Source organism: Halyomorpha halys, unplaced genomic scaffold (assembly GCF_000696795.3).
Source record: "Halyomorpha halys isolate HHAL.00 unplaced genomic scaffold, Hhal_1.1 Scaffold164.1, whole genome shotgun sequence".
In the NCBI taxonomy this organism is placed as follows: domain Eukaryota; kingdom Metazoa; phylum Arthropoda; class Insecta; order Hemiptera; family Pentatomidae; genus Halyomorpha; species Halyomorpha halys.
In genome coordinates, this window is record NW_027108420.1 from 203346 (window position 1) to 231278 (window position 27933).

The 27933-nt window shown below is 29.0% G+C and overlaps 1 protein-coding gene across 2 annotated transcripts in view; it reads right to left on the reverse strand.

Moving 5' to 3' along the window:
- Window positions 1–27933, reverse strand: part of LOC106678863 (fatty-acid amide hydrolase 2-A) — a 61442-nt gene that overhangs the window by 6238 nt on the left and 27271 nt on the right. The window contains exons 1-6 of one of the 2 annotated variants that reach the window (XM_014417663.3): window positions 21961–22054; window positions 7669–7846; window positions 7374–7593; window positions 4425–4642; window positions 2612–2723; window positions 2005–2162 (exon numbers count right to left, since the gene is read on the reverse strand). In XM_014417663.3, the coding sequence (XP_014273149.1) occupies window positions 2005–2162; window positions 2612–2723; window positions 4425–4642; window positions 7374–7593; window positions 7669–7839 (879 nt within the window). In that variant the 5' untranslated portion in view covers window positions 7840–7846; window positions 21961–22054. Of the gene's footprint in view, window positions 1–2004; window positions 2163–2611; window positions 2724–4424; window positions 4643–7373; window positions 7594–7668; window positions 7847–21960; window positions 22055–27933 lie in introns of those variants that run through there. The other variant, XM_014417662.3, reaches the window with a different exon arrangement.

Consider the following 27933-nt stretch of genomic DNA (forward strand, 5'->3'; position numbering starts at 1 on the left):
TACTATATTTATATCAGTACTTATAGATCTGAAGGGAATGTCAACAGCTACATCTTTCAGGCTTTCATCTAGGGTAAACAGATTTGGGCTTTGACTAAAACGCTTGAGAAGAAATTCAAGATGACAAAAATATATTCTTAAAATAGCCATAGGCTGAATTAAGCAAATATTCTGAAATAAGGACTAATTAAAATACCCACTATTCTTGTTCAAAATCATGACGGGAAATTTGGCATGACTTATTGTATGTTGGAGAATTCATGAACCACTATGAAGGTCAGTTATTAGATCCCCTTAAATGAATAGAAATATTTATCGACACTCTTTACCTATCTGACACCAGCTATGTGAAAAGTTAAAATTTTTTTTTAATTATGATTTTGACGTAAAAAATAAATTTCTTTTAGAATATTATCAATAGTCTATATTTGTACAACGTTTCGGGTTTCCCAATCTTCAAGTACTAATATTCTTGATTTGTTAAGTACATCCATTCCTTTTTGAAATTTTGTCATATGGCTATTTAAATAAAATTTAGATGTTATAAATTTTAATTAAATGGCCATATGACAAAATTTTAAAAAAGGAAGGTTGTACTTAACAAATGAGGAATATTAGTACTTTAGTACTTGAAGATGGAGAAGCCTGAAATGAGGTACAAACAAATATATAATATTGGTGATATTCTAAAGGAAGGAAGATTGCTGATTGACCATGTGTAACAATAAAAGTAATATTATGTACTATTTTTATTTGAGCCAACGTTTCGCCCCACACTGCAGAGCTTCGTCAGGACTAAAAAAAGATACAAACACTTACCATCAGTAAAAACAGTAAGTGGAAAATTACAAGGGTATACAATGAATAAAAATTAAATAAGAAAAATTAAAGGTTATAAACAATAAATGAAAACGGTAATAGTAACAGATAAAGAGAAGAAATATTAAAGAAAGTAAAAATTAAAAGATGAAAAGGGATAAGAATAAAATCAAATGAAAATGAATGAGACAGACTTCCGTCAAAACTGGTATGAATTCTGTCTCGTTCATTTTCATTTGATTCATTTATTCTTATCTCTTTTCATCTCTTAATTTGTACTTTCTTTACTATTTCTTCTCTTTATCTATTACTATTACCGTTTTCATTTATTGTTTATAGCCTTTAATTTTTAAGTTTCATTGTATACCCTTATAATTTTCCACTTACTTTTTTTACTTATGTTAAGTGTTTGTATCTTTTTTAGCCCTAATGAAGCACTGCAACTATGAGGCGAAACGTTGGCTCAAATAAAAATAGTACATAATATTACTATTTGAGTTTAATTTGACCACACCCGGACCATATTCCATTTATTCTAAAGGAAGTTTACTTTTCACCAATTCATAAAATTGGTATTATTATAAATATTATTGTAGATAAAACAGTAGATGGCAACACTGCTTCCCTGACCTGGACAGGAGGCTTTCCTTTGTCTAAAGTTCAGTTGGCAGTAAAGGTTTTTCATCATAATGAAACATGATGCTTATTGGGCCCAGATATGAAATAAAGAATCAGTCAACATTTTTGTTTTATAACAATTGTGTGTTTATGAGCTTTATTAATAATTTGTAGCATTCCTTTTTATAACCATAAGGGTGGCTTTAGATGATCAGACAGATAAATTAGAAGCATTGTCAGTCCGACCCGAGGGAAAAGTGTTATGAAAGGGGTGTCCTAGACCAAATGTAAGCGGAATGACAGGAATAGGTCCGAATATGATTAGACCACTATAGAAACTGATCCTCCTCCGTCTTTTACTCATTACCCAATTTTTCTGGTCCAATCACCATAAGGCACCTTAAGATACAAAGCTAGAATCTTGAATTTTTTTAATGAATCGAAAAAATTAACAATATAGCTTATAAAACAAGAAAAAGTCATGGTTGGTCCCTTATTGAATATGTTCAGTAAATATTGCATAAAAAGCAATGAATTTTCAAAAAGCTATTATTATATTAGACTTACTTCCTCATCAAGCCTTAATTGTGCAGCATGTTCGCCAGACATAATTTTCAAAAGGGGCTTGAGATCGTCTACATACCTCGCCATAGGTCCAATAACTAGGAAGTTGGAGAAATTTTTGTCCTCCGACTGTGGGAAATGACCATTTAAAGAAACCAAACCTGACAACAAAATATCAGTTTATGAGAAATCAACTTTTTAAAAATATTTTGAAATAATAATGATAATATTTCTATTTGTTTGTGTCTATATTAAGTGCTTCATTCTAAAATCAGCAAGATGTTTCAAACATTTAATTTTTTTTTCTTTTTTATTATAATTTTGGTAATCGTTTATCATAAGGTAAAAGAATTTTTTTCCAAAAACAATTACCAAATGTGTTAACAAAAAAAATTTGAAAATAGACTTGGTTGGTTTCGAATGCAACAGCTCACATAAAACATATAGTAGTATTTAAAACATCTTTTATACTCCTTCAATAAGTATTAAATTACTTAGCAATTTTAACATAGTTATTCTCATTTTTTTTCCCCTGTGATAACATATTATACATAATAAAATAAACAACAGATTTATATGGTTTTAGAATATTTTATTTTTAAATTCTTACCTGGTGATGGCTTGTGACCATATATTCCATTGTACATCGCAGGTATTCGAATTGATCCTGCTATGTCAGATCCAATACCAATTAGAGAGGCAGCTGATCCCAGAAGTGCTCCCTACGAGAAATCTTTGTTTATTTGCTTTACTGTGTATTACTAAAATATTTAGTTAAATGCTGATTCCTACAGAAGCCTATTTTATATTTTTGATTAATAAATACTCTGCCTATATGACAGAATTGTAATTTCTGTTAGTTAAAGCAATTGTCTTCATTTACAAAAATAATAATTAATATTTATTTAGCTGGAAAGTAAATAGATATTATAAAATTCTTATACCTGAAAAATATTGAATACTTGAAAAAAGTAATGACAAAAAGTTTATAAAGTTTTTCTTTATCTTATGAATGTATTTTCATGGCCCATTTATGAAAAACTTGGTCTTCATTTATTTTTTATTATATTTTTTCTTTAGTAATTTTCATAATAGAGCAGTATCTATACTAGGGGTATTCATGGTCTTTAGTTTAACATTCTAAAAGTCTTAAATAGAAAAAGTTGTGTTAAATGAAGAAGTATCTTCTTCTTTCAGGATATTAAAACAATATAATACTTAACATGGTTGAGAGTCTGTTAATAGGTTTGCTAAATGGAGAATGATGTTAAGCAACCGACCAGTTGAGCTCCACATCATTTTGTCTGCTGTCATTAGTCAAGTAGCTTGTTCTTGTTTTATTTTTGTTTTAGATGTTTTTAAATCTCTAATAAAGTAATGGAAAAAAATAAAGAAATTTTGCAAGGTTTTGGAAGGAAAGGTTGCAAATTTATCCATAAAATCCTCTAGGAGCCCCTCTGCATTTAACATATAACATGGAATTTAAATCGGGCTGCTCACAATCCTATACTTACAACATTAGCATGTTAAAATTTTTTACATTTATCAACACAACATCATGAATAACCTAATATTTAAGTGATCCATCAGGTTTAGTCCAAGTCCAATTGACTATATGGCTTATAACGAATCATACACAACCGTTGTTTTTATTTCAAGAATTTATAAGTCTTCATTTTGGTTTAATGAAGCAATTCAGTTGTTTCTTTTCTGCAATATGCATAGACGTTGGCTCTATTTATCGTCAATTCATTTGAAATCTCTTCTAATATAAACTATAACTTTTCTCAAATATTACTCTAGTCATATTAGTCCAATATCCAAACTACTATTACTATTACTATTATAGTAATAGTAGTCATATGCCAGTACTGAAGTCACACTAATTAATGTATTTTTAACTTCTTTTTTCTTATCATTGAAGTAATTTGGAACTACCGTAAGATAAAATACATTAAATTATTTCTTTCTACATTGTTATTTTTGAATTTGGTATTTGAAATAAATCTACTTATATAAAATAAATACCAGTCTTTATTTATTTTTGTTTACCTTTTAATTAATTAACATTGGCAATTAAATATTTATTAATTTATACATTGAAGATAATTGATACATATCACAGGTGTTCTATAAAAGGGTTTAATTGAACAAATTGTATAATTTTTTTTACTGGCCATTTTTTATAAGAATAGTCATTGATACTAATTTGTTTAACTAGATGAAAAAAAAAACCAGGGATGTTCCAGTTTTTCAAAAATTTAAAGACCTATTAGGTTTTTGAACCAAATATAATTTTCCAAACCAGGTAAAATAAAAAAATATACCCTTCCGAAAATTGTTTGATTCACCTTTTTTGCATAATATTGATGATATATTCAATCATTTAGTTAAAAAATTATTGGATAAAAAAGCGAATTTACCTCTCCACCAGATGAACCTCCACAAGTCCTATAAATATTGTAAGGATTTCTAGTAACGCCAGTAACAATATTATCTGTTTCAAAACTAGTACAGAATTCAGGTGTTGTTGTGACGCATAGGGGTATAGCTCCAGCTTGTTTTAAATTTTTGACTGAGTTGCCATCATCTGGTGCTTTAAGGTCTTTCCTTGAGAGCGATCCAACGCTGAATGATAATCCTAAATAATCAATGACAAATATTTAGACTGTAAATAATATTATAATAAAAAAAGCAAAATGATTTAAGTGTTTTATAGTAAAAGACAACTTGATATTCTAGATTCTACTAATGTCTCCAAACATTCTTTATTTCCTTAAATCTCAACATTTGGGCCAGTTCAGCCACCCTCAATACCTCCTTAAATACCAATTTACACTCACATAAAATAATTAAAAAACCTTTTTGTGGGTTATTCTGTCCATATCACCAGATTCAGTCATATTTCCCCTATTATGTTATTCTTTCATTAATATTAAAACTTTTAATTATAATCGATTCAACACTATTACTCCTTACTATCATAACAATCTAATAACCAAACAATTGTTTGTGATAGCAAGGTGTAATAGTGTTGAATTGATTATAATTAAAAGTTTTAATATTAATGAAAGAGTGACAAAAAATAGGGTAAATTTGGCTGAAACTGGTGACCTGGGCTGAATAGTCTGCAAAAATTTTTTAATATTTTATCTGAGTGTAAAGTGGTATTTAAGATTGTCCTTGAGCATGGCTGAACTGTCCAAAATGTTTGACTTTAAGAAAATAAGGCATATTTTGAGTCTGTAATTTGGATACATTTGATTTTATTTAAACAACAAAAAATATTATTCGTAAAGTCATTTTTGATAATATTTTTTAAGCCTGATTTTACTGCTTATTACATGATTATGTTATATTTAATTTCTTTTTGTTTAAAAAATATATGAACATTTTATGTATTTTTTTTAAAATAATTTATTTATTGTTATTTACAACTGTATACACATATATACAACAAGTAAACTTGCTGTAGGTGACATAGTGACATGATAAAAACATGTGGAGAATCTACCCACTGATAGAACTCCAATAACACTTCTAGAGGAGAAGATCTCGAGGCCATCTTCTTTTCAGACGCCTAGGAGGATTATTAGGTAATGAAGGAGAAGCCAGGTTAGAAACAAGTGGATTTGGGTGGTTGAGAAGTTTATTATGGAAGGAACGGTATCTGGTTCTGGCCAAATCGGCTACAAATGGAACATTGAGGTCCTGATGGATGACTTGATTTGTGACAAAGTAAGGAGCATTAAGGATTTTACGAAGGATTTTAAACTGTAAGGATTGGATTCTGGAGGAATTTGATGATTTAGTGGAGCCCCAAAGCTCAACTCCGTTTGTCCAGATAGGCCTTATAATAGTCATGTAGATCAGTCTTTTGTTATGGATTGGAAATTTAGACCGTTTGTCTAGTAAATGTTGCAATAGTCGGAATCTATGAGCAGTTTCTTGTCTTTTTAGTCTTCTATGAGGATTCCATATCAGTCGTTTGTCGAGATGTAGTCCTATGTAACGGATCTGTTCGACAGGAATAAGTGGAGTATTATTAAAGGATATTGTAGGGGAAGAGGTCATGGGTTTACGTCGAAGGGTAAATGTGATTTGGTGGGATTTATTGGAATTTATTTTAATCCTCCAGTTTTTTTTATGTATTTAAAATAAAAAAATTAAATTTAAAATTATCATGTAAGAACTGGTAAAATCAGGCTTAAAAAAAAAAATATAAACAAATATTTTTATGAATAATATTTTGTATATTATTAGTATATTATAAATCATTTAACAAGAAATAAATGTCAATATACATCATTAGTGAAATATAGCAATTAGTAGAATCAGCATCGAATCTTCAGGTTTTTCAAGCCTTGATTATAATTATTTAAAATATATATATATTTACCCTGTTTAGGTATGTAGACTAGATTATTGAGTTTTTAAGTTTTAATATTATTAAAAATGTATGCAACTTTAGCTATATGTAAGGAAAGAAATGAATAAGCAATGTAGTAATAATATATAGATAATGCAAAACTGTGAGAATAAATTCTTTTTAGGAAGCAGAGAAACTAAGTTATCTTTGAAATCAGGAAAAATGAGATAATACTTATTGGGGTATAATATTTATTTAATTTTCTTCCTTTCTATTCTTTTCTTTGCCTCAAAAACGTCCCTCTTCATATATCCAAGTCTGTTATAAACTCTAAAGTAACCTTTGATCAGTGTGTTTCTAAGAACATATTGCTATTTCCCAAATTACTTTAAAAACTAACCTAAGTTTACTATTTATTCCACTAATTTAGTATTTATGAATAAATACATGTGAGTTTTTTATTACCTAATAGGATGATTGTTACTATTGTTTGATTCTTGAAAAAATTTGCATTATTATTTTTTTTTTTTTATTCAATACCAGATTGGTCTGGTGGGCCTTACAGTTAATATAATAGATTTTTTTTGTTGTAACAATTGATTATGAGGGGGTATAGTCTTGTGCAAAACAAACCCTAAACTATTTACAACGCTATAAATATTAAACAATTGTGAAAAATAACGATGAATTAGAAACAAAATATATATATAAATAAAAAATAAAATAAAATAGATAAAAATACTAATTTTTAAGAACAGAGAACAAGAAAAGTTAATAACAAAAACAATAACATGTTTAGATTTAATAAAATAAATAATTGACTTCTTATTGGGGGAAAAAAATTTAATTTGAGAAAAGACGAAGAGAAATAATAAATAAAATAGTAGTACTGTCAATAATCATGACAAAATTAAATTGTACATCTTTGATTATTAATATAATATCAAAAGTAATAATTTTATACAAATTTTAATATTTCATTAATAAATTTTTCTTTTTATACCTTTAAGCCCAATACTTTCCTTAACAGTAAAAGGAACACCAAGGAAAGGAGTCTGTTTCTCTATTTCTTCTTCGCCCATATTAGCTGTAGAAAGAAATTGGTCGACTTTATCAGCATCTGCCAAAGCCTCTGCGAATCTGTCAGAGGCTACAGCATTCAGAGCCGGATTAACTTCTTTTATCCTTTGTATATATGCTTCTACAACTGTCCTTGATTTCATCTGTTTATAAAATTATTTAGTTGATAATTATTACAATAAGTTTAAACTGTTCTGGCAAACCATTGAAATACATACCTCTCTCCTCCTTATTTTTTTAGCCAGTTCAACTGCACTAATTGTTAGTAAAGATGATTTTATTGGTGGTAATGCATGCGTTTTTTTATAAGACAAGTACATATGATAAGGCCAATGCAGGAAAGCTATAATGAGCTGGAAAGCTCCAATCAACCTCACTAATACTTCCATTGTATTTCTGAAAAAATAAAATAAATAAATTTTGAAATATTTATGGACAGAAGTATTATGTATATAAGTATACTTTATTGTATTAGAAAACCATGAACAAAAAATACCAAATCAAATTATAAATTTAAAAAATGAAATGTAATGTTCATAATTTAATCTACAGCTAGGGGTTTAAAATATTTTATTATTAGTTGTTAACTTCTTAATATACAGGAGAGTGATGTAGATAGAAGTTTAAAAATATGAGAAGTTTTAGAAGTCAGGAGAAATCCCTTAAAGGGAAGATGTGAGACAGAGTAATTAAAGATTGAACTAGATAATGTACGGATGTCCGAAAAATAAAATAAGTAAAAGAGACATAAAATATTAAGGGTTATTTTTCATTGAAAAGGACACAACTAAGTACGAAATATAATTGTACACTGTATTACATTTACATTACATTCTGCAAAATTTTTATGAATTAAAAAAAAAAAACTCATTTTTTGAGGTAACTCCCCTCTTTTTAGAGTGGAGGAGGAAGCTTAAACGATCAAAGCTACCTCTTTATTGAATAGAACTTTCAAAATAACAAATCAAATTTAAGGAGCAAACAAATATAGACAGAACTGAATGTTTAAACGTTCTTTAATAATTCATAAAAGGCATTATATATTTTAGACTAGTAGACAATAAAATGAAGAAATTTTTGACCGCACCCAGACCATATTCCATTCATCTTTACACACTATCAATCATAATCAATAATCTTCCAATAAAATGAAGTATTTTAAAGAAAAAAATTTAGTTATTTAGCAGCTCAGTGTCCGTCATTTTAACTTCTCAAATTGTTGTAAGAGGAAATCTCGACTTCTTTGATTTATTTCAGGGTGAGGGACAACATCCTCTTGCACTATTAAATCAAGTGAAGTAACCCTATCTGGTGGTAAATGTTGAAACTAAAGACTAGAACTACTCACTTTTGTGATAAGAGAAAACTTTATATTTTTTGCCAGTAATCTGGTAGAACTCAAAAACAAGCAAAAATGGAGCTATCTCCTAATTGATCCAGACCCCTCATTTAGATTTCATTTTTTTAATATAAGAACTACTTCACCTAGCTCCTGCTTAATACTTTACTTATAAAATAGCATTATTAATTTGTTTCAGTGAAATTTAAAAAAGCCTTGCCATCATATATAGTATATAAAATCTAATTTCAATTTTCGGGAAAAGTATAACTTTGGATACAAATAAACTATTGGTTTAAATTCTATTTTAATTGAAACTTGGTGATTTATTCATTCATGGGTTTTATTATTCTTATATAGGTTTACTGATATGGTTAACAATTGAATCGTCATTAAGTACTTCAGGAATACTGGGGTGAGTCTTCCATAAACAAAACAATAATTGATCTTGTCGCTTTGGAAATATATAAAATTATATATCCCCATATTAGATTTAGACCATCTATATTCATTTTTTTGGAGAGAAAAATTGAAATTTAATGATTTTTTTATTATTTGTGTAATGAGTTCTTAATCTAAACTCATAAATTATTTTTAAATCAAAGATAATTTTTCTCAATGTACAAATAATGTATTTTTTTGAAACATTGATTTTTGCCTACTTTTCCCATTAAAATAAAGTGTGATGAATCTCCCAAGCCTGAAAAATGTACAAGAAGGACCACTGGTTGGCCACTTCTGCTCTATTATATCTATCATAGTCTGGTATTTTTTTCACTTCAGTTCTGTTTATTTTAACATTTGAAACTCTGTCTCATAAAGCTGTATAGTATATTGAATTGAACAAAGCTCATGATCGCTTCTTATTGAAATTTAAAAAGTTCGGTACCTCAATTCTTATATAATTATTAAACTTTAGCCGATGAATTTATTTATTAATTAATAGGTTTTCTTATTCTATTCAATGTAGTTTATAAATGCACAATCATATAGATGTATAATTTAAAATTAGGGAGATTATTGAAATATTTACAACTTAATTTCAATATAGCAGCTATGATTCATCACTAAGAGAAGGGAATCATTAATTTAACAGATGTTAATTTAAAATATTTTTTTAATAAATGAAAATTCATCAGTGTTGACAATGACATGAACAATTATGTTATTAAGTAACTATTTCCTTGCTTAAATCTTAGAACATGACTACGCCTTTTCAACAATTCCGTTTCAGCACGAAGGTAAATAAGTATTCCTCCTAGCAAACTTGTTTGCTTTGTGATGAGCAAGCTACTTAGCACCTCTTGCAACACCTGGCCCTCCAAATATTTACTCTGCATTGCAAGGCAGTAAGCGGTACCCACGGCTGTGATGCAACTTTTAGGATTGTTGCTTAGTAAAATATTTGTTAATTATTTCTTCAAATGAAATTTTTAATATCATAAAATCTATATTTATCAATGACAAAAAGAATATAGCACACACAAACTTTCACAAATACTTCAGAACATATAAATGAAACCGTGTAATAAGTTTCCCTCATTATTTTTTTGGTTTAATACTTTGTATCCTATTAGAGCAGAATGGGCTGTTTATCTTATAGGTTACCACCCTGTTCTGGCCAGTTTGAAGGCCGAAATTTATTCTGTGAGTTCACCATAAAACAGAAGTAAACCTTTTCAGGCTAGATTTAAACCAGTGACACACGACACACTTCTGACTTGAGAATATTTATATAATCCTAGCTAATATTGCAACATCTTTTTTTTTAACCGTCCTAGAGGTATAGCCTTCAGCTATATCACATAGAATCTTGGAGACACCACTTCATATTTTTGTCCGTATTTTCTGAGCAAACCAGTATTAATTTATTATACTGTTCTACAAAGAGCATACTGTGTTTCAGTTTAGTATTTATATTCTTTAACATACTAAAAAAAAAAAAAAAAAAAAAAAAAAAATATATCAAGTTTCAGTGTACAGTGTATCATATAATAAATCAGAGTATATGTATATAAAAAAATCTGAAGAACCATATAGAACTATAGAGAATTTTAATTTTTAAAAAATCTATAGTTTTAGCAGTAATAGATGATTAATATATGAAGTTCTGAAAAATGGATAAAACAATCAAAGGTCTGATTTTGTATTGATAATTGGCATGAGAAAAATATAAAATTGTAATTAAATATTTAATAATTTATTCTAAAATTGTTAAATAGAAATTAATATGGTACTGGGACCTGAAAGCTGTTCTTACTATATCAATGAATATTAAAATACAATATAACACTGTCTGAGCCAGCTAACATGAATAGAATTAAAAAGAAAACAGTCTACTAACAAAAACAAAAATTAATCTACATATTATTTTGATTTTGTTTTTGCTAATTTATATTAATTTTTTTTTTGTGAATTATACCTTCACTGTCAACTAAATATGTTTTTTAATTTTTAGGAGGGTGTCCTCTGTCCACCTAACATCGGACCAACCCCCACTTTACAAATTATACAACTTTTCATTTAATTTTACTACTCGTTGCTCAAATTGTATAACCGTAATTTCCATGTATTCTGTGGTTCAGATTGTATTATTTTTTTTCAATATAATATAAGCAGGGGAAAAAAAAGGCAAGTCTTTATCCCAGCATTTTAATCATTACTTCAATTTACAAATTGAATTGCACTTTAATTAAAATAACACAGTGATCACTAAAAACTTTTTTATATAATAGAGAGAAATAATCTTTTTATTGTAATTATTCGGTAAATTATCACAGAAATAGGGAAAATGAAAGAATATAGAACTTAGACTTTCTAGATATATTTATATTTTGATAAATATATACATTTATACATATTTCTATATAATTTGTAACCAAAATAATTTTGTTACTTTTTGTTATTTATTAGTTTTTATAATGAATGAAATTATTATCGAAAGTTGTATGCAGTTTTTTTCGTAATCTATGTTTATTTGAAATACTTCCTCATATACAAAATGACATAAAAATTTGCTTAGGAGTTGTAATATAAGAATCAATATAAGTATGGTGTTTACACTTTTTTAATATTCTTCAAGTTATACAAAGATCAAAGTAATGAGAATGATGCAGGAAGAAGATGCACTAGTGAAAACCTTCACAGGTTATTATTCTAATTAACACATAAGTTCAATACTGGCCATGGCCTCTTAGATGATAATTCACTAATACTTGCTAATTATATCAATACGTCTCCATATATGAATAATTCAAACCTCGTCACCTTAGTCAATAAAATGATCCTTCAGTATTTAACACTTCAATAAGAGGATAATAGATACAATCATTCTTTCATCAAATAACTGACTAGCCGACTCTACAATAGGAGCTTATATAAATTTCTTGAATACTGCTCTTCAAACTTGAGAACTGTAATTACTATTAATTCCTGTCTTAAAAATTTGATATTTATACAACTTGATATTTATTACAACTTTTGTAATTTTCATTAACCATGATCTCAAAATAAAATTAGCATTTGTGTAAACCGTGTCACTACTATTCTCTTCTCAGTGACCAGTATGTTTGCTACTAGTATATTGTATATATAATAACATTTCAGCTCTCTAATTGATAAAAAATAACTTACAGATTACCATAAAACTATTTACAATAATTCCTTCTGAAATCAAATTTCTGGATAAAAAAAAATATATTTTATAATCGAATAGTTTGGAATTTAAAAATATACTCAGGCGAAAAGAAAAAAATAAATAGAATTCCTTAATTCTAATATTAAGAATTTCTTAATTGCAGAAGGGGAAAAAAATTTAAACTAATACGTCCTAGAGTTGTATTTTTAAAACCTAAGAATTTTAATAAGATGACTAGACTGAGGTAAAAAAGTAAGAATAAGAACTTTAAAAATTCCATAGTTGAAAAAAAAAAATTCCAGAATATATCTAAAATATGAAATTGTTTAAAAAAGGGGTTAGTAAAAAATTTCATTCTTGTATAGTTGTATTTTTTACAATGTGGGATAAATGAGGCCTTAACAATATTTTTCCTCAATTATTCTGGTTTATAATAAATAATTTAAAGATGAATTCCACTAAAAAAAGATACAATAATAATAAATTTGCTCATAATAAAATCAATTGCATTTATTATTCCTATAGACCCATTATCAGAGCAAATATTTCAGTTCTTTTTTGTATTGATAATATAAAAGTTTGAAAAAAGATGGAAAATGATAAAGTTTTTTTTTCTGAATTATTGAATATTAACTCTCTATAAATTAATAGTGAAGTAAAATCTCAAATTTATTTAGTTTTTAATTTATTTATAAAGTACTAATTTTACATTATCTTATAAAAAAAAAAAATTAGACATCTTTAAAAATAGTCGTACTATAATTCAGAAGTAATAAATGATATATAAAATAAATAATTTTTTGTTTATGCGAATTAATGTATTTTCAAGTTAAATAGTTATTAAATTCAATTTTTAAATATTTTTGTAAAAGTTGAAAATGTTTTTAGGTTTAACTATTACAAATTACAAAATACTAACTCTGTATTTTTGCTAAATTTTGGAGTATCAAATGATTTTGCTTGATAGAACACCAATTGAACAAACACAAAATATTGACATTGACTTTTTATATCTAAAATATTTTACACTATCATCAATTTTTTTTTTTTTACATTTTAATTTTTCAAATGCCGTTAATATGAAAACATATGCAAATTTTGTTTTTACTACACTGATATTTGGAAATGGAAATGAATCATTGATGAAATGAAAGCTGTCAACCTTGGATATTAATTAAAAAACTTGTTTTAGTTATGTGGTCTGAATTTTTTACTTTCTCCTAAATTATTCAAATAAGCAAAATTAAGATGTTTTTATTTATTTTTAATCATTCATTTCTGAATTAATAACTCTCTTTTTAAAGAAAATTATTTTGGATCTATTAAATATGTCTACACTACACTGACTGTAATAACTATGTTAAAAATCAATAAATAACATAATTTTCGATGTCATCAAAGTGTTGATTATATAATCGAATGAATACAACATAGAACATAGAATACAATCATATACTACCAATGGACTTCTGGATAATGTTAGTTTGAATTAAGCGAATTAAAGCAATATTTAAAATAAAGCTGATTTACTATATGTAAGAACTCATTCAGTACTTATTTTTTAATTTGAATTATTGTTTCTAGGTATGTTATAAAATTCACTACATTTATCATTTCTCAATAAGTTATAAGTAAACACCAAGAGACTGAGCCATACTCGAAAATCATTTCATTCAATGTATTTTATTTAATCAGTGCGACTGTATGAAAAAGTATAAGAGTTTCATGTTGTGCAGTAATTTACTTCAAAATAATTTCACTAGTATATCAAACTTATGATACAATAAAGACGTACAAATATTACAATACATTTAAAACGTAAAGGCACCTCTACTGGTCTTCCAAACCATGGCAAATTTGCACATGTGCAAGCGTGTCGATAAGTTATTTGGACTGACTGGGACAAGTTGGCCTGAATTTGTGGTCGACTGGTTGAGTGTTATTTTTTGAGTAAAAATTTAAAGGTGCTTTTGCTGCATCAACACGTTTGTGTTCATTTAGCATTGTTTTAGAGCGGCCAACTGACAAATATTTGTATTTTAATTAAATAAATAATTTCAATTATCATTCCGATTGACGCTTAATTTTTAAATGAGATACAGAACAGTTAGTACAAGAGTCCAAGAGGAGAAAAAAGGCAGTTATTTCACCTCAATTTTTGATAACTTAATTGAAAACTAGGTATAATTACTAGTCCAAATTGATGAGTCTGCCTAGTATAAGTAGGGTGAATAAAAAATGGTGGCTGTTTCAAAACGTTAAAAATAATTAATTTTTCATTTAGAGCTCTATATCTTAAAAACTACCAACAACAATAGAAAATCTAAAAGAACCTTATTTAAAGAAGAGTAAATGTTTTGAAATATTAGCCCTAATAGAGATATTTACGTCCAATAGTTCTCGAGATATAGCCTTTTAAAAAGCAACATTCCATAAAAATGTTGTATGGAACATACTGAAAGATCAGTAGTTAGTGAATTTATTTTGAAAAATCTATATCTCAAAAACCATTAGACGTACAGATGTCTAATAGCACTCAAAGTAAAGCTAGTTTAATGAGCTATAAAGTAGTGTATGATGTTTATTTTCGTAGAAATAGTAGTTTTCATGAAATTTGCTAAAATAAGTTGATTTATAGTTGTTCGGACAAATTTTCATTTGCCAAATTTATATTCATATGTGAATATCATAAAAACTACTACCCCTTCAAAGATAAGTGTCATAAACTTAGAAGACATATGTGCGTCTTATGGGTCTAGAGATATATTTTTTCAAAAATCCAACATTTTTATATGAACAACTAGAAATTAACATTTTGTGAGTTTATTTTGTCAAATATCATAAAAACTACTACTGCTACAATGATAAAAGTTATAAAATATTTTATAGTAAATTTAGCAAGCTTTAATTTGAGTACTGGCAGATGTCACGTCATTCTGTACATTTTTATAAAATGTTGCTTTTTTAAAGCTAAATCTCGAGAACAATCGGACCTTAATAGCTCTATTAGGGCTAATATTTCAGCAAATTTACTCTTCTTTAGATAATGTTCTTTTAGATTTTCTAGTGTTGTTGGTAGTTTTTAAGATATAGAGCTCCAAATGAAAAATTAATGTTTTTTTAAGGTTTTGAAACAACCACCATTTTTTATTGCCCCTACCTATACATGGCAGACTCATCAGTTTTGACTAATTATACATAGTTTTCATTAAAGTAATCAAAAATCGGGGTGAGATAACGGCCTTTTTTTCCTCCCAGCTCTTGTACTAATTAGGAATCTAGTCCAATGTCTCTTTCGATAAGTAATAAACGAAAGCTAGTTTGGTTTTTATTTTAGTATTTCCCTACAATAACAAAATGAAATCTAGGATATAAAGGAAGCTCTTGTAGCTCCTCCTTCAATCTCTCAGTACCTCCATCATTTTGAATTTTGAATCATCGTTTTCTCGGTAATCTATCAGTATTGCCCGAAACTATCAATCCGAACATCAATCCATCTCTAGTTTTACTGTCATTCCGGCTCAAAAGTCACTTTAAATAGGAATAAACAAGCGGTTTAATTTTTCTTTTGTCTATATGTATCTTAACACTTGCATCTATTCTTCAACTATTTGTTTAAATTATCTTAGACAACTTAGATGATTCCAAAATACTTAATTTTTGTTATCTATCTGCAGTATTGGAGAGATATGAGCACATGAAACCTCTTAATTGGTCGCCATTTTGATCTAAATGGAGTATGGTAATGTCGTATTCCAATAATCATCTTGTGAATGATTTTGGCGCCAAATCTAAATAAAAATCCGTGGATGGCGAACGTATTTTTTCTTCACCGAATTTTGTTTGAATTCTATGAATCTTGAAACATAAAATCCTGAATTTTCATTACAGAGACTCATTTTTGAAAATAAGAAACCAAAATAGTTCGCAATTTAGTTGTTTTATTATTATTAATTTTTTTGTATTACCACATCGGAATGTACTTTACATTGTTATTATGACTATTATTTTCTTTTACTAATCCATAATTTGGGAGTGTTATGTCCGTGCAAAAGCCACCTCTAATAATTTATAATATTATAACTATTAAAAATTTTAAATAATAAAAATAAATTGATAAAAATATAATAACAAATACGATTAATAATTATAGAATAAATATCTGACTTACATAATGAACAAATAATTTGGAAAAATAAACTAAGCAAAATAAATTAAAATTTTTAATTCACATAAATACTCAGTTTGGGCTTCAGTCTTCAGATTGAAGTTGAATTTCCTACAATGTAAACCACAGCGCCTAATATTGTTGGTATCTGGGAATGCAATGTTACTCGATTTTTATTTAATTCAATCCAATTGAAGATCTCGATGTAATTGACGAGTTTCAAATTTAGTTTGTTTCTCGATTTATTTTAAAATTTTAAATTATCAATAGTCAAAAATGTTCACAATCAGTAATGATGATTCACTTCGGGCTAAATTGTTAGTTGCGAAAGAATATACTCGTACAATACTTAATGTTTCTTGTTAGTAATACTGCCAAGTCAGCTTGGATCATTAGTAAGGAATATTCCTTGCGTTAAACTTTCTCCTCTACCTATTATTGTAACAGGCTCTTGTAAGGATCGAAGGAACTGTGTCGAAGAGAAAATGAAGTAAGAGTTTCTCTGAGAATAGAATTTAGGAATGGGTAGTTGCCTGGGATTGAGGCAAAAGCCAGTTATGGAAGGCATCACCAGATTTATGTCCATTTTACTCCACGGCTTGAAAAGAAAGGGTGCGCCAAGGTCCAAATGGATTCGGATAAGGCTTGGTTGCGGTTGGGCAACGCTCCTGTCGAGCTTATGACAGTCTGAAACGTTTGTAAGTTATTGGCAAATAATTGTGTCCAACATTTGCCTCTACAGTGCCATCATTATACAATGGGCCCAGGGCCTATCTCCTATGATCCATAATATTACTAGTAGTACAAATGGTGACCAAGCCCATTTTTTCACCCTTGAAACAGCCTGTTATATGCTTGTTAGGGTAACTTAATGCTCACAATCAAAGTTTTGAAAAAAATAACTGACGTTTTTCTATCTGGCTCTTGTACAATTAAAAAATGGTGCATCAACAACAGATACAGTTGTACCTTTATGAAAAAAAAAAACCTAACAAACCAGATCTAACTGCTCTCTGACGCTGAGTATATAATAGAGAGTGTATTGAATACCAATGGCCGATGAAGACTTTGCCAACACATCTCGACCTTGAACTACTTACGCGATAGGTTTACTCACACACCTTTAGCTATATACTAGTATTATAAATATTTTCTTTATAATATATAATATATTCGTAAATATTGTCTAGTATTATAATATTTATTCAATATACACATAGCTTTGTAGGCGGTTTAATCCCTTAACGCAGTTTTTTTTAAAAATAAACCAACCAAGAAAAATCAAATTTTTAAAAACACAAAAATAATCAAAATTTTTATTTTAATTTTGGATATCGGTTATAATACCTCGCTCCCTATGTAAGCTATATATAGAAGATTATTACAGTGAATAAATCATTATTATTGATTATATTATTATATTCGGGTGTGAAAAAATATATCAGCATAAAATACATCGCAACTCGAATTAACTCGAGCGTACAAGTTAAGGGGTTAATTATCTTTCGTTTAATTATTTTTCTAGAATTTTCCAAATGTTTAGATTTCGAGTTATTCTTAAACTAACCTAGTATGTGAACTTATGACATAACTTTACTAAAACTGGTCCTATTCATAATTTTTTTATTTTAGGCTTGTTTGAGATTTTAATTAATTTCGTTTATCATAATTTTTTTTTTTTAATTTATACTTCTTGAGTTAAGCGTGAATGAAATTAATTTTCAAAATAACTTACATCTCCATGCTCTTTATGGCGGATGTATTTTATATGAAAAATTAATAGTCATTAAGGATAAAACTTAGTCAATATTCCAAGATTCCATTTGAACTGAACCGACGAAATAATCAAGATTATTATAGGCACTTGTGTAGATGACGGGCGACCACGAGCGCTGTCGGTGAACATTGTTTCTTTTTTTTCAAGTTTTTATTCGTTGTTTCTGAATTAATTAGTACTTGTATTTATGTTACTTATAAGTTTTTATCAAGAAAAATTATAAAAATTTTGGAATTGCCTTAAAAGAAAGAAAACTTAGTCAAATAGTTCGAAACTTAGGCAGCGCTCTCACATGCTGAAACTTTAAGTAAAAGATCTAGAAGAAAGCGAAAACGTTTTTGTGCACCTCAATAATGCCAAAAACAAATCTAATTATTTTATATTATGTTATTTTCTTCTCTTTTAACTTTTTATTTGTTGATCATATTCACATATTTACTGTAAATTACAATTGTATAGTTAGGCAATTAATATGAAATAAAAATGTTGATAATAATTTCGGCAGTGACAAACCCATGTGATGACGAGACTGTTAATGTCTTCAACCGCAATAAATACTTCTCTGAATTAATACTAAAATACTATTATTTATTTCATTTTTTTCTTAAGAAGGAAAAAGAAATGAAATTAGTTTTTTATCTTGTCCATTTTAGACAGGAAATTGATATTTATCGGATTTTTTCAGGGACGAGCGAAATAGTCCATTCTTTGGATAAATGGATAAATTCGAATCCACCCTAGTTAAAATTACAAAAATTAATAATTAAGATTTTTTTTTCAATTTTACTGTTCGAATCCGGCTGTTGCAGATACTTATTTATTATTTTCCGTGAGTCAACCCTGTAAGTTCGAGATCTACCCAGCCTCAGAAAGTGGGATCTCTTAATTTGGGAAAAATCTTGCAGTCGAGCGTGATTTTGGCCAAACTACCTCCTTGCTTAACCGCTGGTCTAGTTCTACTTCCTTACAAAGTACTGTACCTTGTACTTGTACTTGTACCTTGTAACCCACTTGGGCTGTAGTGGTATGCGTTTTCGTTTCTTTGAAAGCTATTACTTCACATTTTAAGTACAATATATTATACTTAATATAGAAATATAATCGCAAAAGTTGAATTTTTTTTTTTTTAAGTGAATAGTAGGGGTATTCATGATCTTTAGTTTAACATGTTAAAGCGTGTTTAATGGAAACACTTGTGATGAAATGGATAAATGGAGAAATATTTCCTTCTTTTACCATGTTAAAACGATATAACATGTAACATGCATGAAAGTCTGTTACTAGGTCTGTTAAATGGAGAATGAAGTCACGCAATAGACCAGCTGAGCTCGTCACCGTTTTGTTTGTTGTCGTGTTAGGTTACTTACTCGTAGTTTATGTTTTATTTTGCTTTTTTCTTTTGCCTTGTGTTTTGGACTTTTTAAAAAATACAACCAGTAGCCAAACTTTTACGCTTCTACTTTTCACTTATTTTAGGCATGTTGTAATAAATTACTGTAATCAAAACGTAGAAGTAAACAATATTTTGGAAGGAAAGGTTTTAAAACCAGTTGCTCAGAAAATCCGTTAGGAGCTCTTATACATTTAACATGTCTTTAAATAGGGCTGCTCACAATGCTATACTTATAACATTTAACATGGTAAAACATTTTACATTTAACACAATATCATTAATACCCCTTGTAACTCCATATGGTGTCCTGAAGTTTTCTTACTGCATAAATGCGGATAAAATTAAATAATAAACATCTAATAAATTTTTATTTTCCATATTATATGATTGAATGTTTTTAACAAATAACTCAACTTTCAAAATATTAATTGATTAGTTGTAAATATTTAAACTAAGCAAAGAATCAGCCGATAGTTTGTTAATATTGGCATTTCAGTACCCGCAGTTTTGCGATGACGCAACTTGCAAACTCTGTACACAACAGTTATGTTGATAGTGGTAACCCTTGAACTAAAAATGAAACCGTTTAGTTTTAAGACTTGTAGTAGTATTTACTTAGAAATTTATGTGTGGGTGGTATTTTAGTATATACTACAATAATAAAAATATTATATTAAAACAGATCATCAAAACTCGTCGGAATGAATCCACATGCAGTTTCACGTGATTCAAATATGACATAAGCTTTGACATGAGTAGACTACAGAAAATCATAAATGTATTATCTTAAGTGCTTATGTATTATGATCATTATCATATAATATCATTATGTATAATATATATCTATATATATAAAAGAGAATGGTCGAACTTTTGTCCACAATAAACTTTTGTATTAGTGGACCGATTCACATCCAGTTTTTTTTCAAAATGTCCCATTTCATATTCGTTTTTAGTGTACAACTAAAATTACCAAATACCATTTTTCAAAGGAATTAAAAATTATAAATTTTTCACCTCGAATTATTCGGAGGTTTTTATTTTCTTCCATTGACTATTGTTCATATAATGGTCCATAACACCTCTGCATATTATCCAAATTCTACGTTTATAAAACCGCTGGAAAAGCCGAATTTCTGCTCTTACATTACACTTCTAAGCTTACATCAACGTAGGTTTAATGCCCTTATAAGGGCAAAATATGGGTTGTAAATAGGGGGAAAAATTAACACGTTTTATTTTATATCTCTGGTTCTAATTTGCTTAATTAGACATGGTTTGTGTCCTTTGGTGCAGTTTGAGAACGTCTAAACCACTGCCAAGTTTATTGTAGATTTGTTTAGCCTTGTTTAAGTTATTTCCATTTTTAGATGAAATTATAGATTTTGGACTAAACAATTTTATTTTCCGATTTTTTCGAAAATTCCTATTTAAGGGTTTTTTATGGTGCTAAAAACGATTATCAACTTTGTTTCACAAATAAATCTTTCACCGCACTTTCATAGGTCATTCGTTCCGAATTGTTTCAATATAGTACTAATATTGAAGAACAGTGAGTAATATACATATTATGATATTAGGACTTTTCTTGTTGTTATAATAAATTAAAATTAAATAGAAAATATTTTGTTGATAATTTAATAAAAGAGATAATTTCCACTAAAACTACTTGGATCTAGACTGATTCGTCACTATCCTTAAAACTATGTGTTTCAAAGTACGTCGATAAGACGCTTAATGCAGAATTGGCCATTAATGGACCAGTTTTCTATGGCTGAATCATGGAAACTATGTTTTGTAGCTTGGAGGAAGGAGTATAACTGAGAGAATAAGATGCTAGAAAAAGTGAAGCCAAAAAGGAACTATTAACTTATGAACTCCATGGGCGTGGCAGAGGAGTAGAAGCCTTCACTTTTTGCTTTTCAAGAGAGTGGGTATGCCCCCCGCCCTTCTCTCACAGGTTTGTAGCACCTGTAGCATAGTTGGCTTTTCCTTGACAGTATTATGTTTTTATTAGGAATATAATAAAGGATAAACACAAAAAACAAAAAAATAACCTATCATAAACCTATATTTGACTACAATTTATTAAATCTATAGTAATTTAGTCGTGGCATGAGAGCCAACATTTCAAACTTATATATCTTATCATATGCTATATTTACGAAAATACATGTATATGTTTATAATACGTACAATCTGGATACCCAAGAAAACGCTGATAAAGATCAAAGTTCTTAAAAACTCACTTATAAAACACTGATATACTTAAACATAATCTAACACAACATACACATGACTGACTAACACCTGACTGAAGGCAATTTAAATTCATACAACTTTAAATTCATACAAATTAAATAATTAATTTTGAAATATCATGAACGAATCGTTGAAAACAGTCCAGTAATTTTAACAAATTGTTTTTAAAAAAAAGTAGAATTCAACTTTTAAAAAAAATGATAAAAAACTTATGATACTTCAATGACAAAATTATTTCTTTAAAATTACAAATTTTCTAAAATTTGCTTGCAAAATTTATGAAATCAGTCCTAAAAATCGTGTGAGGCCGAAAACTTCAGTATATGAGAAAATTGTTTTAATTTTGGAAACTCAAAAAAGCCATACTTCAGTTACGACGAATAAAAACTTTCCGACACAATAAAATCTATGTTAATAGATTTTATTTTATATCTAAAATAATATCAAAGAGGCTTCTGTTTCATAAAACTTTGTTCACTGGTTGCGAGGAATAGTAGTTGATCTACAAATCTTCTAGGCAAGCCTATTTGAGAACCTTTGCCCATTTCTTTCTGGATATGCGATATGTTCTATCTGCAACTAAGTCCATAACGTAAAATGCCCTTCAAGCTCTTCTTAGATACAAAATAAGAAATGAGATAATTCCGAAAGGTTATACAAATCAAAAAATATTAAATACGAATTCAAATTCAACAGCTGGAAAAAAAAATTAAAACCAAATTTCAACTTCAATCAAAATAAATGGCATCATATGTTTAAATGCATAATGTTAAAAATATACATAATATCTTTAATGTTAGAGAACTAATGTTATTCTTTCAAATAATATTTTAACAAACGTTTAACAGTTGTAATCCAAATTTTCAGGAAGTCCAAGACATTACAGTGAAATAGTACAAGAGCCCAAGAAGAGAAAAAAGTCAGTTATTTAATCCCAATTATTTATTACTTAATAATAAAAAGTTCCTCCAGGTAGTATCCTTGGTCCCATCCTCTACAGCTGACATTCCAACCAAAACTAACACTATCCTCACCACGTATGCCGATGACACATGTGTGCTCGCTATTAATAATAACCCATTAATCGTATCCCAAAATCTCCAATCCCATATCACAGCCCTCGAAGAATGGTGTCGTAATTGGAGGATTAAGATAAATTCCAACAAATCCCATCAAATCACTTTTACCCTTCGTCGTAAACCTATTGACTGCTCTACAGTTTCATTTAATGATGTTACTCTTACCCCTGTCGAACAGATCCGCTACCTTGGACTACATTTGGACAAACGATTAACCTGGAATACTCACACAAGACAGTATTGAACGTAAACAGCTCTACTAAGGATTATAATTATAATTATAATTTTTTGAAATAGCCGCCATGTTGTATTCTTCCTAACTATACTTGGAAGCCTCATTAATTTAAACAATTATACGTATTTTTTTTTTTTTAATGTAATGAAAAATTGGTGTAAAATAATTGATTTGTTTTTCCACTTGGCTCTTGTACTAAAACTATAGATACTCGAAGATTGCCCGGCAGAAATCGAGCTTGAGTAGCGATCACGAAGTTGCGCAGTGAAAGGTTTAGAAAGGTACAGGATGTTCTCTGAATTATTAAAACGAGAAGGTATTTTAACGAACAGGAGATCACGAAACGGTTCAATCTTGTCGGAAGAAAGTTTTCTTGAACAGTTTTGTTTATTGGAAGTGGGAAGAAATCATAAAGCGATGTACTAAAACCTGAGTATATTATAACATAGTGTACATATGATTGGAATCAGAAGAGTTCGTGGATGATTTTTTTGTGCAAAAAAAAGTACTATTTTACCTTGAACAATACAATTTTATTGTATTACCCTATTATAGAGACGAACGGGGATGTTAACTTATGTTAACATACATGTCTTACTATGAATTTCTCTCATAAAATACATCCAAAACTTTTCTATTATCTCTTGAATTTAGTTTAGAATTTATAAAAATTAAGTTAGACACCGTTGCGGCATTAAGAGCCCTTATAAATCACGACATCCCTTTCATCAATAAAGTTCGAACAACATAACTCCTTTGTAGAAAAAGAAACGCAAGGTATCATCGAGGCTTTGGATCCTAATTTGATGACCAAAGTTGTCCTTGAAATTGGAACATTCTGTACTTTTTATTTTATTTTAACATTTAATAATTTTATATTGCCTTTCTTTTAAAATTATTCTACAAATTTACGTAAAAATGGCACGAGTTTTATGTAGTTTCGGGCGAATTTAATATCTTGAAATATATTTTGTGATAATCACTAAAATTGTAGAAATGTGTATCATGAATTTAATTTCTAGATTTAGCAGTCGGCTTTGACAGACCGTAGAATATTGCCAGACCAAACATTATTTGCAGGTCTTAGATATGTTCCGCAATCTAGAGATGAAGCCGACCGTTGGGTATCCAGTGTAATTATTTTGCTCTGCTGCCCGAGCATGTCCTGAACATCGCAGAATCCCCGTTCACTCTCGGTCAAAAGTAGAGGGAATCACTGACCTCCCCCCCTCCCCCCAAAAAAAAGAAATCGTGGATTATTTTTTATTATTATAAGTTAAAAAAAAAATTATATAGGTCTTTCCTTTACTCAACAGCTGACATCCATTGTAGTACTAGAGCCTGTTAGAAAAAAATCAGGTATTTCAACCCAATTTTTTATTACTTTAATGAAAACCATATCTAATTACTAGTGCAAATTGATAAGTCTATCAAGCATAGGTAGGGGGAATAAAAATGGCGGTTGTTTCAAAATGTTAAAAAAAAATAATTTTTATTCGGAGCTCTATATCTTTAAAACTACTCAAAACACTAGAAAACGAAATAGAACATCATTTAAAGTAATCCTACGTATTTTTCATTAAAGTAATCAAAAATTGATATGAAATTACTTACTTTATCTTCCACTGGGCTCTTGTATTTTTTTTTGTCCCAAGACTCGCATTTAAGTCCTGTCCCACCCATGGTGTGGGGTCAAGTTTTTCATTTTCTGGGACCGCCACCTAAAGAAAAAAGTCAACGCCCCAGGCCGGATTCGAACCGGCACCGCCTGCAGATCTCAGATTGTAAGACTCAGATTTCAGATCTCAGATTGCGCCTAACCACCTAAGCTACGGACGGCTTTTGTAATGTCTTGTAATCTCTCTTGTAATTAAAAAAAAATAATAAAAAAACAGGAATATTTTAAATCAATATTTTTCATGCACCAGGACTTGTGCAAAAGGTTCTTTCCTTGTTCAGTTTTAACATTTAATGATTTTTTCTTTTAAAAAAATAACTATTAGGATAATTAGAAAAAAAAAGAAAGAAGTATGCAATTACAGAGAGAGCATTCATTACACCTTATTTAGACCCGTGGATATCCTTGGAGCTAAAATAGAGACTCCATCTCTGCAACCTTTCAGGCTCATTATCCTTCCGGAGGGTGATTTCTCGACCGCGGAATTACTGGATACGCACTCAAGCAAATGGTAGAAGCTTTAAATTTAATTTGTTCCAACGAAATCTCGCCCTCGTTTCGGAAGATGGATTCCTTCGAACCGGCAAATTTGTCGAAATACCAAGCTTTCAAATCGTTATGTCTTTCTTAATTTTTCTCGTATTCGAAATCGTGAAAATGATGACCCTTAAATTAGTATGTTAGCCCCGCTGAAATTTCTTTCAAAAGCAATTCAGTGACATGAAATTTAACTCGTTATAATCTAGTATCAAAACATTAATGAAAAAAAAATTTTAAACCGGATTTTGAATTCTACTCCTGATTTAAGAAAAAAAATTGATTGATTTATTAGGATATAAAATCCTAACCAACCCTCTAAAAAAAAAAAATTAAATACATATATATATTTTTAAAAATAAATAAATAAAATTCTAGAAGATCTCTGATTGACCGTGTGTATTATTAATAAATGAAATATGGTCCGAGTGCGGTTTAAAATAAAATTCTTTTACTAGAACGCTCACGATATGTCAGTTACTATCTTATCTTTTCCCTGAAGATTGAAAGATAGTTTTTAGTTGCTTGTTATTAGTGAACAATGGCCCTTCCATTGTTCCCATGAAATTTATAAATGAATAACAATTTAAAGTTTCGCTGGTGTTCCTCAAGGTAGTATTCTCGGTCCCATCCTCTACATCGTCTATACAGCTGACATCCCAACCATTTCTAGCACTACCCTCACCACTTATGCCGATGACACATGTGTGCTCGTAGTTATTAATAACCTTTTAATTGCATACCAAACTCTCCAACCATATTACAGCCCTCGAAGAATGGTATCGTAATTGGAAAATTAAAATAAATCCAATCAAATCACGTTTAACCTTCGTCGTAAACCTATCGGCCTCCCTATATTATGCTTTAATAATGTTGCTCTTACCCCTGTCGAACAGATCCGCTACCTTGGACTTCATCTGGATAAACGACTAACCTGGAATCCTCACACAAGACTGAAAAGACAGGAAAGTGCTCGTTGGTTCCAACTATTACAACACTTACTAGACAAACGGTCTAAACTTCTAATCCATTGCAAAAAGACTCATTTATATTTCTATGCCCAAATGGACTTTCGGAATTGATCTTTGGGGTTCTACTAAACTATCGAATTCTTCTCATATTCAATCCCTACAATTCAAAATCCTTAATGCTCCTTACTTTGTTACCTCAAATCAAATCATCCATCAGGATTTCAATGTTCTATATGTTGACGATTTAGCCAGAACCAGAGACCAATCCTTTCTTGATAAACTTCCCAACCACCCAATCCCATTTGTTTCTGACTTGGCTTCTTCTCCATTACCGCATATCCTTCTAGGCATCTAAAAAGAAGATGGCCTCGAGATTTCCCTTAGAAATGTTATTGGCGTTCTATCAATAGGTAGAATTATCCATACCTATATCATGTCATTGTACAATTATCATCTTATTTTCTTGTCGCATATATTTTTATTACAGCTGTAAATAACAATAAATAAATTTTAAAAAATATGTATCATAAAAACAATCATATATTAAATGAACACACGCTTAAAGTGTATTAGCCAAGAGGAAGGATTGCTCAGATGTACGACATGTAATTGTTATGCCTCTTCGAGCGCTAATTTGTATTCAGATTTACCGACTGAATATTTTCGATATCATTTATCGATCAACTCACGCTCTTGCAAATTCGATCTGCCGATCCATATTCGATTATTTTGTTTTCTCTCCCTATCTTAAAATAATTATATTTTAAAAAGTTGAAATAGTTATTTTTTTTTCTTTGAAAGATGTTCATAATAGACATCACGAAATACGTGTAATTAAAAAAAAAAATTGTGGCGTCGCCAATCGATTTACAGAAGGACCACAGGCTTGACTATCTCCTTCTAATTCACATACGGTCAATCATCTATCTAATATAAAAAAATCATTATTTGTTTGTTTAAACTTTAAGGATTTTTGCTAAATGTTCAGGATTTTCCCTGGAAGGATATAACCTGGCCCGATTTTTTTAATGTAAAAAAAAGTTTTTTTCATGCCAATCGATTTGTCTCTTTTTGAAGAATAATAAAAAAATATTAATGATTCTATTAAATGGTTTTTATTCACTACAAATTTAAAAAAATTATGAGCATTTCAGTAAAGTAGGTCAAAAAAAGTGTTTTTTTTTTTAGGAAAAAGCAAATTACAATCGTTTCTAGCGTCGTCTCAAATATCATTTTTCAAATCAATGAAAAAATCGGAAATTTTCACCTTGAATTGTATCGAATATTTTTTATTCCGGTGACTATTGTTTATATACTCTACATTTTATCCAATTCCTACTTTAATACAACCGTTGGGAAGCTTAATGTCTCCTCTTTTAACCGAAGTAAGGGAGAAATATATATATA